This window comes from Cricetulus griseus (assembly GCF_003668045.3).
Source record: "Cricetulus griseus strain 17A/GY chromosome 1 unlocalized genomic scaffold, alternate assembly CriGri-PICRH-1.0 chr1_1, whole genome shotgun sequence".
Lineage (NCBI taxonomy): Eukaryota > Metazoa > Chordata > Mammalia > Rodentia > Cricetidae > Cricetulus > Cricetulus griseus.
The window spans coordinates 66,233,527-66,251,707 of record NW_023276807.1 but is presented as its reverse complement, the minus strand read 5'-3'; the positions used below and the strand labels follow the sequence as shown (position 1 = coordinate 66,251,707).

Here is an 18,181-nt window from a genome sequence, read left to right as displayed (position 1 = left end):
CACCAGTGACAGACCAAAGAAATGATTCTACCCATCTATCTTAGTAAATTACTGAGTTTACTGGTGTCAGTTATTCAAAGACATCTGAATCACCCAAATTCCACAGTAGTGTGGGCTCTAGCTCACAAAGGCCTCATGTCTGGAGTTCCTTGCACAAGTTACAGGCAGATCAGACAATTAGAGTAGCCACTCCTCATCAACTGTTGCTATTTATATAACTCTGGGAAATGACCTGGTGAATCCTGTAACTTTCAGGATATTCCTGTGCCTTGTAAGTTGTGTTTACTCCATGGGACTCTCATCTTTTTTTTGAGATCCCTCCCTTCCTTTAGGAAGAAATGTTTCAATTACAAGGAAATATACACTACCTCTCCTTGTCACTCTCTGTGACCTGCTAGGATAGCAGCAAGGTCTTCAACAAACACAGCTGCTTTATGGGAATCCTTGTAGGAAGTTTTTTCTGATAGTCTAACATCCCCTGTGCAGTTAAGGGAGTCTGGGCTATATGGAGATTCAGGACATTGTGAGGGGGTCATCAGGCCAGAGTTTAAGAAATATTTTTCTAGAGCTTTTGTGGGCACTGGGAAGAGGAACAGTGGCAACCAAGATCCAGGGAGGTGCATATGCTCTCCCAGATGGGGAGCTTCCAGCTTCCAGGCAGAAATAAGTATGCCTGATGCTGTGCTCTGCTTGCCCTGCAGGCTGAACCACTGGGAGGAAGCTCAGAGGAAAGAAATGACAGGGCCTCAGGTTTGGGTTTCGGTTTGGGTCTGGGTTTAGGAATCCTTGAGAAAAAAAATGGTCTCCATACGCTGGCCTACAGGTGAGTGCAACATGGAAATTTCAGCTCTTCAGGAAAGGGACCCAGGCCTGATGGAAATGGCAGATACAAAAGAAGAGTGAACTATGACATAACTGGAGCTACTAGAGAAGAAGGGAAGAAGGGCTGAGGGTGCTGTGTCAAGCATGTGGTAGACCAGGAACATGTCAACAACAGTGAACTAGCTCAGCCCCAGGGATGACCTTCCAGTGGCTCTTTGCAGTATTACCCCTGTGTGAATGCCTGAGCCCCACAGAATAGCCCTCTTGATTGCAATATTACCCCTCTATAAATGCCTGAGCCTCATGGAATAGCCTTCATGAATGTAGGACTCAGCAGTTATAGTTTTAAAAAAAATACTTAACCAAAGCTTATTCCAAGACAAACATTAAAAGTGGGCTCTCTGGGTCCTCCTTGTGGAAGACACTTTGTAAGGACTTTGTAAGGAAAGTAGAAACCTAGGGGATGGCGCTGCCAGGTAGCCACAATGTTCTTCCATGTAGCCGTAATCCAGGGATCATGAAGGGAGCATCTATTGATGCAGACCATCCATACAGAACTCAGAGGGGAGCCTTAAGGTCTGGAACCACCAGGGTGAGCCTGGTTGAAATGGGACCTGTAGGCTAGACAAGGACTTCAGGCCAAAATGGCCAGATTACCCAACAGGAAACACCCATGCTTATAAACTATTGTGGAAGGTCTGTAAATAATTCAGTCAACCTAAATCTCCTGGGACATTCATGGAGATGGTCAGTCTTCTCATGACTTCTGTGTGCTCCTCTCCAAGTCCTTGGCTCTGTCCACATCTTTCCTGAAGAGAAACAGATCTATTCTGTCAGCTCTCTGTACATCCCTCTCAACTTCATTGTTGTCTTCTCTGCAGCCCCGCTGGAGCAACATCCGGCTACTGTAGCTATAGCATCAGATGTAATCTGACATCTTCATGAGAGTGGATACACTGAGGGTGAAAAATCAAGCATTAACGCCCGGCGTCTGCATGGCCTGTTTTACAGAGCTGTGGAGAATCATGTGGACATTTAGGAGCATGCCTTGACAGGAAAGCTCAGAAATGAGCTTGGATTCTAAGATGCCTTTAATGTTCTGCCCTGCCATTTTGCTGTGAAATTATTTCTGCATTCTTTCTTCTCATCTTGCCAGATAATTATAAGCTTTTAGTATAATTTAGACGAGGTTGATTAGCCAGGCCTGCTCTTGCTATAAACGAAGTTAATGAATTGCAGATTTTTTTTTTTATAGTTTTCCACCTTAGAAGCAGGGCAGGGCTTAGCATTACTGAAATGCAGAAAATGTTTTTAAGAATAGTTATGCATATTCAGTATTCATAGACAACTGCTTTAGAGATATAGCTGTAGGAACTGCATGTGGTTATTCAATTTATTTAACAACGTATAATCTCATGCTGGGGATAGTTAGCAAATATGGAGGGGTCTGTAACCTCACATCTGCCCAGTGCACAGTGTGGCAGTCATACATGCTCCTCCCTCAGATCACGTGAGCTGGGATGCAGATAACAGATGGAGGGGCATGGCCTGGAACACAGAATAGCTTCATAGATGGAGGGCAGGGGGAAGTCCTCTGAGGACACAGGCACCACAGAAAGTCCATTAAGGAGCAACGAGCATCCTCCTCATCTGCAGACCACATACATACGCATCCTCCCAGGCTTCCAAAGACAAGGACACTCTATCTTTGTGAGCTTTCACTTTGGAAGGGACTTCATAAGTGATGAGCACCTTGCAGGCCCTTTTTTGGAGTCATGTCTATTAAATGCCATTTGCTCTGCTAAGGTCCCTTCTGTGTTTCCCTCAGTCCAAAACCTCTGACAGGAGTGATGTTGTTGGGCCTTACCAATAAGGGGCAACTGAAGTGGACGGCACTCGGAAACTGCTTCAGCCTGGATTTGAGCTAGCCAAGCTGAACAGTGCAGCAGATGGGAACTGTGCCAGTCATGCGAAGACTCAGTCAAGACACAGAAGTAGTGGGGCCAGCAAGTGTCTGGGAAAATGGCAAGGCCACAGCTCCTGATGGGGCAGGGTCTTTGTTACCTAGCACTGCTGTTGCCCATGCCGGTTATAAAGTGTGTTGCTTTCAGATAGTTCCAGAAGGCAGCTGTGTGAAAGAGGAGAGTCTTGCTACCTGCTCTATACATGCGAGGCAGTGGTGCTGAGCACCTGATTTCCTAGAGAGCAATCCAGTGTCATCTGGGGTACTGTGTGACCCCTGAGTCATAGGGGAGCAGAGATGGAAACAGAGCTGAGCTTCTCTCTCTCTGTCTCTCGGGGCTCTGAGTAATATCTGAGAGGCTCGTGCCAAGTGGACTAAACATGCCAGGGCTTGTTGCTGAAAGAATGGAGATGGCCAGGGAAGCTGACCATGTGTACACCACTGTGAGTGTCACAAGGTGACATTAAAATATGTGCATGTCTGTGGCTGCCAAGCTCTGAGGGGCCTGCTGCACAGCTGGTCTCTGCCTCTGTGTGGTCTCTACTGTCCCCTGCCTTGATGTAACCAACAGGGAGGAGGCTGAAACAAACTGGGACCAGAAATCCACCCCAGCATGGAGCAGTTATTTTTGTTGAGGGGGGTTGCATTTAGGTCAAGAACTATAAAATGTGTTAAACCAAATCGATCCAGAAACCAAGGACATTAAAAAATGAATTGCAAATCTTGTTGCTGCTCTACGGCCTCATATTTATTTGGCTTCCTGCACTAAACCCAGTGTGTGATGTATTTAGAAAGAGAAGAATGATGGCTTGGGCATGATTTGTCAATGAGTAATAGGTGACCAGTTTTGTCTGTCACTTTTTAACAAATGTTATTCGTTTTATTAATATCCAACGTGAAATAGGTGAATAACGGAGAGGCCCAGGGATATAGATCAAAATTCAGGTTTTCAGCTCAGTAGTACTGAAAGTGGCCATTTACAAAGATTTGGGGCATGGAACAACAACAAATCATGTTCCTGAAGTTGCTTTCTTTTAGAAAATGAAAGTGAACCAACAGTATTTTAGCTAGGAGATATTTTAATCTAGAGATTTAATATAATGAATCCTGTATGCAATTGAGTGAGTTTTTCCACTTCTATGTAATGACCGAATATAGGTTTTAACTGGTGTTGCCAAAGATGACAGATTATATTTAAAACTGCAGTCACCATGTGATACCATCCCCTATGTCATGTGACATGAATGAAAGTCTGCTTGGGGCAGAAACACCTGTATGCATGCTGTTGTGCAAGGTCAGAACCCTCAAACCAGTGGCCTCCTCATATGCTACTGTGTGCCTACACACACCACAGCCCAGTTCATACGTGTTTAATGGATACCGAGAGTTGAGCGAACCCGGTAAACCAATTGTCCATGGAAGTGGCTAGAGCTGTGCTGCAGCCCCATCAGATGGGCCCTCTCCACTTCCATCTCTAGGACACACTAGATTCTACAAAATAAGACGCTTGGGACCATTACTGTTTCTGTTATGTAATAGCTTTAAATGGGAATCTTGGGGATAGAGAGATGGCTGAGCAATCAAGAGAACTTGGCTGTTGTTTCAGAAGACCAAACCCTATTCCCAACACCCACAACATCAGGCAGCCCACCTCTGCCAACAACTCCAGCTCCAAGAGGTCCATGCCCCAATGGTTACCTGCAAATACATGGTGGCATTCACACACACACACACACACACACACACACACACACACACACACACACACACACACTATGGAATTCTAATACCTACTAAGAGAACTTCATGTGAGGTCAGGGACTCAGTTCCAAAAGTGGCTCCCGATAGTCTCAGTATTTCTTTCAACAAATCCACTGACAGGAAACCTGAGAGGAAGCACCAGATGAAGGAGGGGCATGAGGAATCTGTTCCATCCATGGCCGTATACTATCAATTTCCACCACACAGAGCACACAACCTCACCTCGCTGAACATTGAGAAGGGTTACATTACAGAGTCAGTTAGGAAATCCTATCTGTGAGGGCTCAGTGGGATTCACTTTGCCCACCAGTATCAGTGAGTTTAGCATCTTAGAGCCATGTCAGTGATGGGGGAAAGAATGATTTAAAGAATAAAGCGATAGTGACTTCAGGTACCTGAGTACTCTGACATTCTAGAAAGGTGACAGGACACCTATTTCATCCTGATCACACAGCCAGTGTGACCTGGGGCAGATGCACTAGTGCAGGCAGCCAGGTGAGCAGCTCACACCTATGTGAAACAGGGGAGAAAGTGCGGACTTGGAACTCAGGTCCTCCTCTTGCATACTCAGAGCTGCCTGTCGTTATAAGAGTGTAGGTTAATTACACACCACCTCTCATTTGCAATTGGTTTTTACAGCACTTTCTTTTAATATTCAGATGGGAACTCTTTTCTCTGAGGTTCTGTAGCAGCTAGTACATGAGGGTGACAGGTCAACCCTTGTACCAGGACAGCTGGAACAAGAAGGGAGCATGGAAGGTCTTAGATTTAGGGAGGTGTTAGTGAATATGTTATCCCACTGCTAACATGAAGTGTTCCTCCATGCACCCTTGGAAAGACAAGAGGTAGAACCTTCCAGACAGAGACAGGCCCCTGGGTACAGTAACCTCTGTTGCTAAGCATCTGCTCCAAGGAGCCCAAGAACTCCTGTCATTTACAGCACCTGTGTCCCTGTCATGTGCCATTGGCAATGAGCATTTGGAAGTTGTCTTTCTGAGCTGCATGCATATATATATATATATATATATATATATATATATATATATATTGCTATATTGCCCAGTACAGGCAAATTGGAGGCCACAGGGAAATAGGGTATCACTGTTCCAGAGCAGAAACCTGATCCTGGCTTTGGTGATTACTGTGGTCTTGATATAATGTCAGCTCTTCTTTAGCATTGGGAGCCTGGTGATGAACAAGTGAGAAGCCTTGGCTTTGTGAGCTTCCTGCTCAATCTTAATTCCATTGCTGCCTTCCCGAGGGAAGAAGGCATCAGTATTGATCCTCGTTAGAGGAGAAGGACCATGCACATCTTCACCTCCAGCTATTTTCATGCTAGGCCATCAAATCCCAATAACAAAGATTTCAAGTATTTTCACAGTATTCTCTATTTATAAAAAAGGTATATAGGCTCATGAAGAAAGTGCAGAGAGTTACAAGGGGAAAGTAAAACGTGGCGGTAGTTCCTCCAATCAGAGAGAATCACTGTTAGCATCATGAATTGCCTCTGATCTTCTTTACACAGTGAGGCCAGGTCATAAAGAACAGTTTCTACATAGCTGTCCTCACTAACACGGTGCTGGGAGTTTCTGCATCACTTGGAGCTTCTTAGCATTCTGTGCTGTAAGCATGCTGACATTTATTCAGCCATTCTGCCTTAAGTGGACCTTTGAAAATCAAGACGTGCCAGTTTTTGGAAAAATAAAAAAATAAAAGTAAAAATGAAACATCCTAAGTTACCCTAAAGTCTTGCCCCAAACCGAGAGAAACAGAGACAGAGAGAGAGAGAGAGAGAGAGAGAGAGAGAGAGAGAGAGAGAGAGAGAGAGAGAACTTAGTAGACCTACACATTCCATACAATGACATCTACATAGGGCTGATGTCACTCATGTCTGTGGAAGAGGCAATGCCAGTATCTAGGCATCCTCAAGTAGGAAATTAAGACAGTATATCAAGGGTATCAAGGGTACCATGAAGCTCAGCTATTGAGTTTCTGCATAGCATACATGAATCCCTGGATTCAATTCCCAGCACCATATTAACCAGGCATGGTGAGACATGATGACCATCAGAATTTCAAAGTTATGCTCAGTTACATAGTGAGTTTAAAGTGTGCCTGGACTATATGAGGTCTTTTTAGGAAAGAAAGAAAGAACATATCTGTAGTATTTCAAATGAAGAATTTAAGAATTCAAGCATGTTCAGATGTTAATGTTGCTGGTTTTCCTGTCAAAAGCTTGAAGTTTTCTATTCAGAAAGCATGCCAGGGTCTGAAGAATTAGCTCAGCTGTTAAAGGTTATGGCTCACACCCAAAATGGAAATTAATCATGTTACCTAATTGTCTCAGTCAGGGTTTCTATTGATATGAAGAGACACCATGACCATGACTCATATAAAGGAAAACATTTAATTGGGGCTGGCTTACAGTTTCAGATGTTTAGTCCATTATCATCATGGCAGGACATAGTGCATGCAGGCAGACATGGTGCTGGAGAAGAAGCTGGGAGTTCTACATCTTGATCTTCAGGCAGCAGAAGGAGTCTTCCACACTGGGTGTAGCTTAAGTATAGGAGACCTCAAAGCCCACCCCCACAGTGACACACTTCCTCCTACATGTCCATACTTACACCAACAAAGCCACGCCTCCTAATAGTGCCACTCCCTATAGGGACCATTTTCTTTCAGACCACCACATTCTACTCCCTGGCCCCTAAAGGCTTGTAACCATATCATAATGCAAAAAAAAAAAAAAAATGTTTTCAGTCCAACTTCAAAAGTCCCCATAGTCTATTACAGTCTTATCGGTGTTTAAAAGTCTAAAGTTCAAACTCTTCTGAGATTCATGCAATCTTTTAGTTGAAATTCTCAGTAAAATCAAAGTCAAAAAGAAGACCACATACTTCCAACATGTAATGGCACAGGATATATATCACCATTCCAAAACGTAGGAATGGTGACCATAGTGAGGAAATACTGAACGAAAGCAAGACTGAAACCCAGCTGAACAAACTCCAAACTCTGAATCTCCATGCCTGATGTTAAAATGCTCTTCAGATCTCCAACTCTTTTCAGCTTCATTGACTGAAACATATTTCTTTCTCTTAGACTGGTTCTATTCTCTGTTAGCAGCTCTCCTAGGTAGGTATCCCATGACTCTGACATCTCCAACATTTGGGGGTCTCCAAGGCAATCTAGGCTTCAACTTCACAACTTCATGCAAGGGGTCTCTGGGTTTCCATTCGGGTTCAGCCCTGACACATGCCTGACCTCAGTGTCTTTCTTTAGTTGTGGAATAAGATTCTATAGCCTTTTCTTCTATCCTTGACTCTAAAGCCAGAACCATGTGGCTGAAGCTGCCAAATTCTTCTGCTTGCTTGGGCTGGAACATGACTCCCCCACACACCCCGTTTAATTATACCTTCACCAGATTTCTGTTTCTGATGGTTCCCTTTACTGCCTAAGCTTGGCTGTCTTGAAACTCACTCAGTAGACAAGGCTGGCCTCAAAATCATAGATCTACCAGCCTCTGCCTTCCAGTTCTGGGATTAAAGATGTGTACCACCATACCTGCTTCTGAGATTTTCTTTAATTCCTTTTCACAAGTTGGAAGTTTAGCTGGGTGGGATTTGCCCTGAGGTCACCACTCCCTTTATTCCATTTTTTAATCTGTTTATCTATTTCCTTGAATACAGCATTTAGCTCCATTTCACTTACTGGTTCCCTTTTTGTCCTCAGTCTCTACATTTTTTAACTTTCCATGCTCAGCCTCTCCTTTTCATTATAAATCTTTAAAAGCATGAACACTAGTAACCTCACAACAGAGTCTATACTAAGCTGTTTGGATATTTCCTCTGCCAATGGAATTAATCCAAATCTCTTCACGTTAGCCTCAGGAAGACTTCTTCAGACAAGGGCAAAAGGCAGCAACATTCTTACCAAAATACCACAAGAATAATCTCTAGGCAACATACTAAAATTCTTCCCCTCTGAAACCTCTTGAGCCAGGCCCCACAGTTCAAATCACACTCAGCACCTCTGTCTTCCATGCTCCTACAAAAATGACCCATTAATTTTTACTTACAGTATTTAACTGCTTTTCTAATCAGAACTCTCAAAGTCCAAATTCCTCCAAACAAAAGCATGGTTAGGCCTATCACAGCAATATCCCAGTTCCTGGTACCAATTTCTGCCTTAGTTACTGTTCTATTGATGTGAAGAGACACCGTTACCATGGCAACTCTTATAAAGGAAAACATTTAATTGGGCTAGTTTTCACTTTCAGGTGTTTAGTCCGTTACCATCATGATAGGGATCATGGCAGAATGCAGGCAGACATGGTTCTGGAGAAGGTGCTGAGAGTTCTACATCTTGATCTGTAGGCATTGGAAGGAGCCTATGTGTCACACTGAGCATAGTTTGAACATAGGAGACCTCAAAGCCCACCCCCACAGTGACACACTTCCTCCAACAAAGTCGAATCTACTCCAACAAAACCACTCCCGTCTAATAGTGCCACTCTCTATGGAGGCTGTTTTCTTTCAAAGCACCACAGTAATAAAATAAGCATGTCTTAGCTTTTCTGCATAAGGCCAATATTACAGAGAGGATCTGGAATGGACTAGAGACCTCAGGGTCTCCATCCAGCTTGAGGTTATTACTACAACATGCTCAGAGCAGGGGTGGTCTAGAGAAAGTGAAGCCTTTCTGAATGGCTAGTGACTCTTATCCCTGAAAACATCTCAGGCTCTCCCATGTAACCATTAAAGGAATTTCCAGGCCCTCCATGCAAGCAGGAATAGGAGGCAAGATTCAGCGAATGATGGTGGTAGACTCCCAGGTACATTCAACTGATACCGAGTGGGATATCCATACTTATTCTGAAACTCTTCCACAATCCCCTGAAATAGCATGTATCTAAGGCCTTGTACATTGTCCAGTAAGTAGCCTTCCTAGGACCTTATACTAGCTAGATTCGTGTTTGCTTGACACAGTTAGAGTTATTTTGGAAGAGAGAACTTCAATTGAGAAAATGTTACCACCAGGTTGGCCTGTGGTCAGACCTACAGTACATTTTCTTGATGAACGATTGATATGGGAGGGGGCCTAGGTCACTTTGGGTGGTACCACCCCTGGGCTAACCTTCCTTTGTTCTCTAAGAAAGCAGGCTGAGCAAGCCACAAGGAGCAAGCCAGTAAGTAGTGTGGCTCCTGCTTCAGGTCCTGCCTCCAGGCTCCTGCCTCAAGCCTCCCTGCTTGAGTTCTTGCCCCAACTTCTCTTCATGATGCACTGTGATCAAGGCACGTGAGGTGAAATAAGCCCTTTCCTCCTCAAGTTGCTTTTAGTCCTGGTGTTTTATCACAGAAATAGAAATCCCAACCAAGGCAGACCTGCTAATGGGAATGGTGTTAGGTCCACTCCTAACTCAGACAAGGAGCAAGTTCAGTTTCAGTAGCCCTCACTCTGGTTCCCGAGACTGTCGTATGGCATGATTTGAAGTAGCAGTGACTCCATTTGAACAACCATACTTTCTGGCTTTGTGAAATGACCTTTGCTCTGGCTGTGAGCCAGTGTTTTCTACACAAACATGATAGGCATATCTTCAAAGTATTTTGATAGAAAACCCTGTTAAATACTGAGGTAGTACAAAGGACTTAACACTTCATGTACTTGGAACTTGGATTTAAAGCATGTTATATAAAACATAATTAATGTCACTCTTCAAGTGAATAGTGTTCAAGTTTAACTGAAAAGACACACAATCTCTTCTTCAAGCTTTCAGACATTTAGATAACAGTCTGCCTTTTTAACTTCAGTACTTGCCCCCTCTCCCTCCCTCTCTCTTGTTTCTGTCAAGAGAAATTAAAAATTTGCATTTGTGGATTTTAGTCAGAGCTTTTCTATAGGCCTGTTTGAAGGCCCAGTCAGGTCATGGCTACCTGAACTAGACCCACCCACCCTCAAAGCTGGGAAGCAAGGCCAGAGACGGCCCTAGCATGTGTGGGTTGGAATTCAGACACTCATCTGTCAGTGCTGGATGCCACCTGCTGTGAGAAAGAGCCTCTTCTTGTCATCTTCATCCAAGTGGAGTGGCCTCATCAGGGCCTTTGAGTTTTCCTCTTAGCCTGATTCAAGTGACATTGAACTACTGGTAAAGATTCTGCAGACTTCAGGGCAGCTTCTGCTGAGACTTAATCTTCAGTCCAAAATAGAATGATGAGCCCTCTGTGTTGTCAAAAAAATTAAAATGATATGAAAAGCCCTGGTTCTCATCGAGGCAGAGGCTGGGTGCAGACTGGTGGTGCAGCTGTGGCTGGAATGCAAGAGGAAGCCAGCATTAAGACTCATCAGTGTCATTGTACTAGCTGAGCAGAAATGAAGCCTTCATTTAAGTGGCCTCCAGATGCTATCATTAGCAAATTGGCCAAAATGTAGACTTGGGTGTGCTGTCTTCAGAGGAAACTTTTGAGAAAACACAGAGGATCTGGGAAGTAAAGTCTGTGGAATGAGGTGGAAGAGTCAGCAAACTGAGTTTGAATGGCTCCACACAAGCTCTGTAATGGCCATGGCCCATGTGGCTCACCTAGAGCATGATGCTACTACTGGCAGGGACTTAACATCCCTGTCCCCAGGGCCACACAATACACCCATACAAGAACTTCATGCCTTGATGCATACATAGTTACTGCTCCCCAACATGAAAGGTCACTTTCTCTTGTGGAGAACCCCCTACATAGCACAAAAGAGGTCCAAAATGAAACAAAAAGTTATTGAGGCAACCAAGGATAGTGACATGGGAATGACTCAGAGATGCATGTCACATTGGCTTGCATGGTTCATGGGTAGAATTCTGACCTCAACCTGACCCTCTTCTCCCATCTCCATCTTATAGAGAAATAAGAGGTGAGATTCTTCAGAAAAGCCAGAACAAATTCCTTGAAGATGGGAAGATGAAGAGGCTGGGGCAAGGAGACTTGCAGTCACCCAGATTCAGAATGCCTCAGAGCCTGGCTGATGGCACCATTGCTCTTCTGCCCAGCCACAGCTTGTGTCTTAGATTATATGGCTCAGCTTTTGTATTAAAGTTGGAGTGAAGTGATTTTCTTCAGTAAGTGCAAAGACAGAGAGAGACACAGAGAGAAACAGACAGACAGACAGACAGACAGACAGACAGACAGACACACACACACACACACACACACACACACACACACACGGGGTGGGGGGTGCTGATCAGTCAGTGTTCATAGTCCTTAAGCCTGTAAAGGGACAGATATGGGATGTCTAACATAATTGGAATGGTCATTTAACTTGACAGTCCTTTGCATCCTTTGTTTCAGTCATCCATCCCATCCCTCACCCATTGGTGCTCACTGTACATACCCTGTAACTGTAGGGAGGGAAAGGACAGGGCCCTCATCTCAGCTGTGGCCTTCTGACTGAGCAGGCCATTTGCCTGCACAGATAGGGACTTGGAGTAGGAAAATAGTAGAAATAAAACTTGCCCTGCTTAGCTGTGGGTGCCTGTTTCTACTTCGAAAAGCTACTGGATGAAGGCTCTAGGAATGGTAACCAAGGTAGACACCAATCTCATTATAGGGGAAGGGCATCAATTGCATTTTCTCCACCATTGCTTGGATTCTAGTTGGGGTCATTTCTGTGGGTCCCCAAACATTTCCCCTGTGTCAGACCACTCTCCATACCTGTACTGTCTCCCTTTATCAAGACATCTTCTTTCTTGCCCTCCTCTATTCCTCCTCTCTCAGTCCTCTTGTTCTCCTCCCCCTCCCCTTCTTCCCTTCCCATCTCCTTCCTCTTCACCCACGCCCCATGCTCCCACTTTGTTCAGGGGTTCTTGTCCCGCTTCCCTTCTTCAAAGGACTATGCAATCTTCTCTTGGAGTCCTCCTTGTTTCCTAGCTCCTCTGGCACTGTGGATTGTAGACTGGTAATCCTTTGCTCTATGTCTAAAACTCATATTTAAGTGAGTACCTACCATGTTTATCTTTTTGTGACTGGGTTACCTCACTCAGGATGGTTTCTTCTAATTCCATCCATTTGCCTGCGAATTTCAAGATTCCATTGTTTTCTCCTGCTGAGTAGTACTCCATTGTGTAAATGTACCACATTTTCTCTATCCATTCTTCAGTTGAGGGGCATGTAGGTTGCTTCCAGGTTCTGGCTATTACAAATAATGCTGCTATGAACATAGTTGAGCATATGTCCTTATTGTATAAATGGGTATATGCCCAAGAGATGAATTGCCGGATCTTGAGGTTGACTGATTCCCATACTCCTGGACTCCAATTGTGGAGAGGGAGAAGGGATAAGCAAAGTAGCCAAGATAGTGCTGCAGAAACCCACAGAAACAGTTGACCTGACCTAGTGAGAACACGGAGACCCTAGTCATAAAGCTGGGGAAACAGCATTGGACTGAACCAAGCCCTCTGAATGAGGGTGTCAGCTAGGAGGCCAGGGCAGTCTATGGGACCTCTAACAGTGGAGCCAGTCTTTATCCCTAGAGCACAAATGGACGTTGGGAGTCCATTCCCTATGGAGAGATACTATTGGAGCCCAGATACAGCAAGCAGGGCCTAGGCCCTCCCCCAAATGATATGACAAACTTTGAAGTGGAAGGCCTCACTATCTCTGGGGAGGAGTTGGGGAGTGGGTGGGTGGGTGGTAGGGATCATGGGAGGATGGGAGGGCGAGGGAATGGGGGATGGATATGTAAATATGAGTAGTAATTAGAGAATTAAAAAAAAAACTTGCCCTGAAAATCTAAAGCCTGGTTGGACATGGAAGGGCCATCATATCTACACCAAGGCAAACTTTGTCAGCCATGAGGTGAAACCAAACACAAAGACCTGTGTGCTCACCTTCCACCCATGGCCTTCGTTGAACTATAGACCAAGACTTCCTGTTAGCATAATCTGAACAACAAGGGCCAAGGTAAATTATACAGTCACTCCTGTGCCTAAAATTAAGGGCTGACTATAAAACTCACCTACCCACCTTCCCTGGGGCATTGTTCTCCTTGTTCCATGCTGTAAGCTGTGACACCAACAATCTCTCTGTCCATTTCCTTGGCATTGTTGCTATCTAAGCCTTCAATGTGACATAGCTCACATTCAAATCTCTTAAAACTCTTACTTTGCATATGTATGTGTGTAAATGAGGGAATGTGTGAGATCTGAGTCTATGGGTCTGTAGCAGAGTTCCTTCTGGCTTTGAGATTACACGATGAAGCAGTAGTCTCCAAAGAGACTACTTGGTTAGAACTGGCGATGATGCGGGGTCCTAGTCCTTAGTGTGGTCTCAGAACCCACCATATCCCTAGTAGGCATGCCTATCTGCTAGTAGGAAAACACAGTAGAGTATGTAGAAAGCACTGTTGGCCAGGCAGAAAAGGCTCCACAGATGGCTACTTCAAAGCTGCAATAAACCCTTTTAATGAAACTCGGAACCTGAATCCAGTGGGTGGTGATTGTGTACCTGTATTTTCTCAGTGTCAGGAGAGCCTATGGAGTGAAACATGACTTTATCTCTATGTGAGGTCACTCTAGCTTGGTCCTCAGTATCTTCCATGACAAACCTGCCTCTTTCTTCTCCGCACTTCCTATGGAGTAACAGGTGGTGATGAGCTGGCTCAGGGGTGGTGATAGTGAAGTGTGTAGATCCAATCATGACTTCACACTATAACATGGTCAGTGGTGTTCCATGCCAGAGGATGTCTGTGTTCAGATTTAGAGCCTCTCCACCAAAGTTGGAAGACCCCCACCATGAATGCACAAGTACTGGAGTCTATAAATGTGATTACACCAGAATGATGACATGTTGGTGGATACTTCTGTGTGTAAAGATGGCATAATTTTATACACACCCCATGTATATAGAGACAGTTATATGTGTGCAATGTGGTACAGGAGACCCTCTGTCTGAGCTGCATCTTCATATTCAGATGAGCACAACACATTGCTGATCACATATCAGTGCAGGACAGCCAGGCACTGAACTCAACACATAACGGTGCGGGGCAGCTCCTGAAAACACACCCTGGGATGCTGTGCAGACATGGAGGTGGGGTCCAGACACCCAGTCCAGCTCCCTGGGGATGGAATGGATAAGAATACATATCCTATTCACCTTCCCATCCAGTACCCCCATATATGCAGGGCAGAGTTGAAGTGACACTGATGTTATGATCTGTGGTAATCCTTCCTAGCTAGAGACAGCAGCTAAAAGTGAGTGTGGGGGCCTGAGCTAGCTTCTCACACAAGGAGAAATTGATACCCAAGCAAAACCCGCCCAGAATAAACTTACAGGAAACATTATAGCAGCCACTGCAGGCTTTGAGTGCGGAAGACTGGCATGCATATAACTGCAATCACTATATTAGGGGGTTCTCTTTGCAGATGACTCAGACTCCTTAGGACATGACTCAAGGAAACCAGGCCAACAATGGTCAGGACATCTCAGCAGCCTATACCAATGCTAAAAAGATCAAATAAACACGTTTTATAGGGAAGCAAAGGTGTGTTTGCAAAAGCTGTCTGTGCAGGGACCTCAAAGAGGAATGGGGCACACATGGAGTCTTGGGGCTGTTACAGAAAGTGACAATTTTTCTGAAGTTGTCAGTGCAAAACACTCAGTTCTGAGCACTAACATTAGAAGTGTCTCTGTGTGTGAACCACACTGACTTTCCAGCATGGGGAATGACTACAACTTCAGCGGAACAATAGTAAGCATGTCTTCACTTGTGTTTTGCAGAGGAAGAAGGAGGAGACTTGGCCCAGCCAGGCCTCAGCTTCCCAGGACCAGCAGAAGAAGACATAGGTAAAGTAAAGCGACTGGCAGGGGCTGGGGAGTTTCAAAGACCTCTCAGAGAAGCAAGAAGCCATGCTGATGTTTTTACAACAGTAAGCAACTTGTGAATCACTCCTGAGGAAAGGGTTTTGTGGACCCTTGTGTTGTTAGGTTAAATACATAAGAATGCAGAGGCCACGTGCAGAACTTCCCCCACACACTGACTCTAAGAAGGAACCTGCCCTCCTTTGCTCTAAGGAAGCCAGCTATTCCACTCTTCACTGGAAGGAGTTGATGCCCTTGGGCCAGCACAGCATAGGCTGGGGCAGATGCTGGCTCATCAGGTCCTTACTCTCCCAGAGAAAAAAGAGTAACTGTTGCCCCCTCCTCCCTAAGTGCTCAGGCCAGTCTCATGTGGGGATATCATTTGATGTCACTCCAGGCACAAGGGGCTGGTGCCACTTTGGGTGGTTGGTTGATGGACAGGGAAGGTTGAGTGACATGTGTCATACATGTAACATACATGTAACATACATGCTACTTTCACTCATCAGGGCAGCCACCACTGTCAGAGATGCAGAAAGTTGAGTAAATCCAACATCAAACTGCAAAGAACCTTGTGTGGCTCTGGGCTCCCTGTCCTATTTCATGCTCTGCTTGCAGACCTGCAGGCTCAGGTGTTCCCTGAACGACTCCAGACTATGATACTACACAGATATGTTATGGACTCAGCCCCAACTTGTTTGTTTGAAACAGGGTTTACACTATAGCCCAGGCTGGCCTCACATATGTAGCATTTCTACCACTAGCTCCAAAGTGCTTGGATTTACAGATTTGAGCCATCACACCCAGTCTCGAAAAATCTTTCAATAGGGATTTTTCTTTGTTTTCTTCAAACCACCACATGTAAAGGCTGTGTTGATTGTCTGGTTAGCATAAAGTGATACTGGATATTCAGGGAACCCACTTTGTATGAATTGGCATATTTTTTAAAAAGCTATGTCCCCTCCACATTCCAAATAGCTTGCTTTTTAACCTAAACTTATAGAATGAGTGGCTAAGTCTGCAACAGCATGAGGCATGAGAACTCACAGTGGAAGGGGTTTCTAGAACCTGCCAGACGAGCATCAGATACCCAGCTTTTCTCACTGAGACAAGAAGTGACAATTGTGGCAGCAATTCCCCTTTTTCCCTGTGACAGACAAAACAGATGGGGATTTTCCCCCAAGGGCCAGCTTTCCAGGCAGCAGGAGCTTGTGGCTTGGTGTATTGGCCTCCAGGGACAGGTATGGATGCAGAACATCAAGAACCCGAGTCTTCAAAAAAGGATCCGAGCTAGGGTGTGGATCTCAGGAACATCAGGAGCCAATACTTGCCTTGGCCTAGGAGGGTTAATTTACCCAAAATTACAGAGAGCAATACTGAGGGCTAAAGCTGGAGTTGTCACACAGAGCGGTTGCACAGGTTGGGCTGCCTGGTTAGGAAGCACTTTGTGATGCCAGGGATGGAACAGTTTCACTACTCCCATTAATTCCCACTGTTGTTGTAGAGTTTAGGGCATGGTACCCTCTCAGTATGCAACTGCCACCCATGTGTCTACAGAGCTTACCACTTGTCCCAAACTGAAACTGTGTCCCCATTGAGCAGCCTCATGACCCACCATCCTATTTTCTGTTTCTGTGGATTTGCCTACACTTGAGAACTTTGATGTGTGGAATCATACTGTGTTTATCTTTAAGTGACTGACTTGTTTCACTCAGCATAATGTCTTCAAGATTATGCTGTGTTGTAACACGTGGCAGGATTTCACATTTAGAGTCGAGTGATATCCCACAGTGCCTGGGCTATTTTGTGCTCCTCTGCTCATCCATCAAGGGCCACTTCATTGTCTCGATAGTTGAGCTGCTGGGCACAGAACTACATGAGCACAGTGTGCCAATGTCTCCTCCCCTCTGTTTCCATCTCTCTAGTCATATATTCACATAGGAAATATTTGTGCACATGGTAAACCTAAGTTTACTGTTCTGACACCCTACCCTACTATTCAGGAATAGAATGTCACTGGTCATTCCGAGTATGAGAGGGAGCAGTCAGTGCTGGAAGCTTTGGGAACAAAGAAGTAGGGGGGGCGATGATTGCTGATTTCCAGCTTCTCCAAGGGTTCCTGTTCAAAGTGGGGTAATGGGCAGGGGTCATAGGTTTAGGAACAAGTGGGCTCTCTGGAAGCCTGGAGGAAGGGGGGTAAGCCTGTGCCTGTGCAGCACTGTTAACCTCTGAGGAGAAGCAGATGTTTAGGGAGCCCTCTCTGTAGCACCAGATCCCAGGCCCACCTACAGTCCCATTGGCCAACAGTTTATACTTAATATAGCATCTGTGTGTTTATTTGGGGCAAAGCGGCTGTGGAACCAGGGGGGATCAGAAACTTCTATCTTCAGGTTTTTGTTGACTTGACAGAAGTTAAGAGTTATTTGGAAGAAGAACCTCAATTGGAGAGATGCCTCCTTCAGATTGTCTGTAGGCAAGTCTGTAGGGCATCTTGCTTAATGATTGATTTGGAAGGGCCCAGCTCACTGTAGGAAGTGTTACCCCTGGGTTGGTGGCCATGGCTTATAGATGATAGCAGTCTGACCAAGCCATTCTCATCAAGCCAATAAATAAAATGCTGTGATGGCTTCTTCAGTTCTTGTCTCCAGATTCCTGTCCTGACAACCTCCTATGTGGACATGTAAGCCAAATAAACCATTTCGCCCCCAGGTTGTTTGTGGTCATAGTATTTTATCACATTAATAGAAACCTAACTGTGGCATAAATTGGTACTACATTTGTGGGATAT

General features: G+C 44.9%; 1 protein-coding gene across 1 annotated transcript in view; it reads left to right on the top strand.

The window, feature by feature from the left end:
- Dlgap2 (DLG associated protein 2) overlaps nt 1–18,181 on the top strand; it is a 189,614-nt gene that overhangs the window by 27,404 nt on the left and 144,029 nt on the right. Inside the window, exon 3 of the mRNA XM_035453012.1 lies at nt 15,313–15,378. Within this exon, the coding sequence (XP_035308903.1) occupies nt 15,313–15,378 (66 nt within the window). The remainder of the gene's footprint in view (nt 1–15,312; nt 15,379–18,181) is intronic.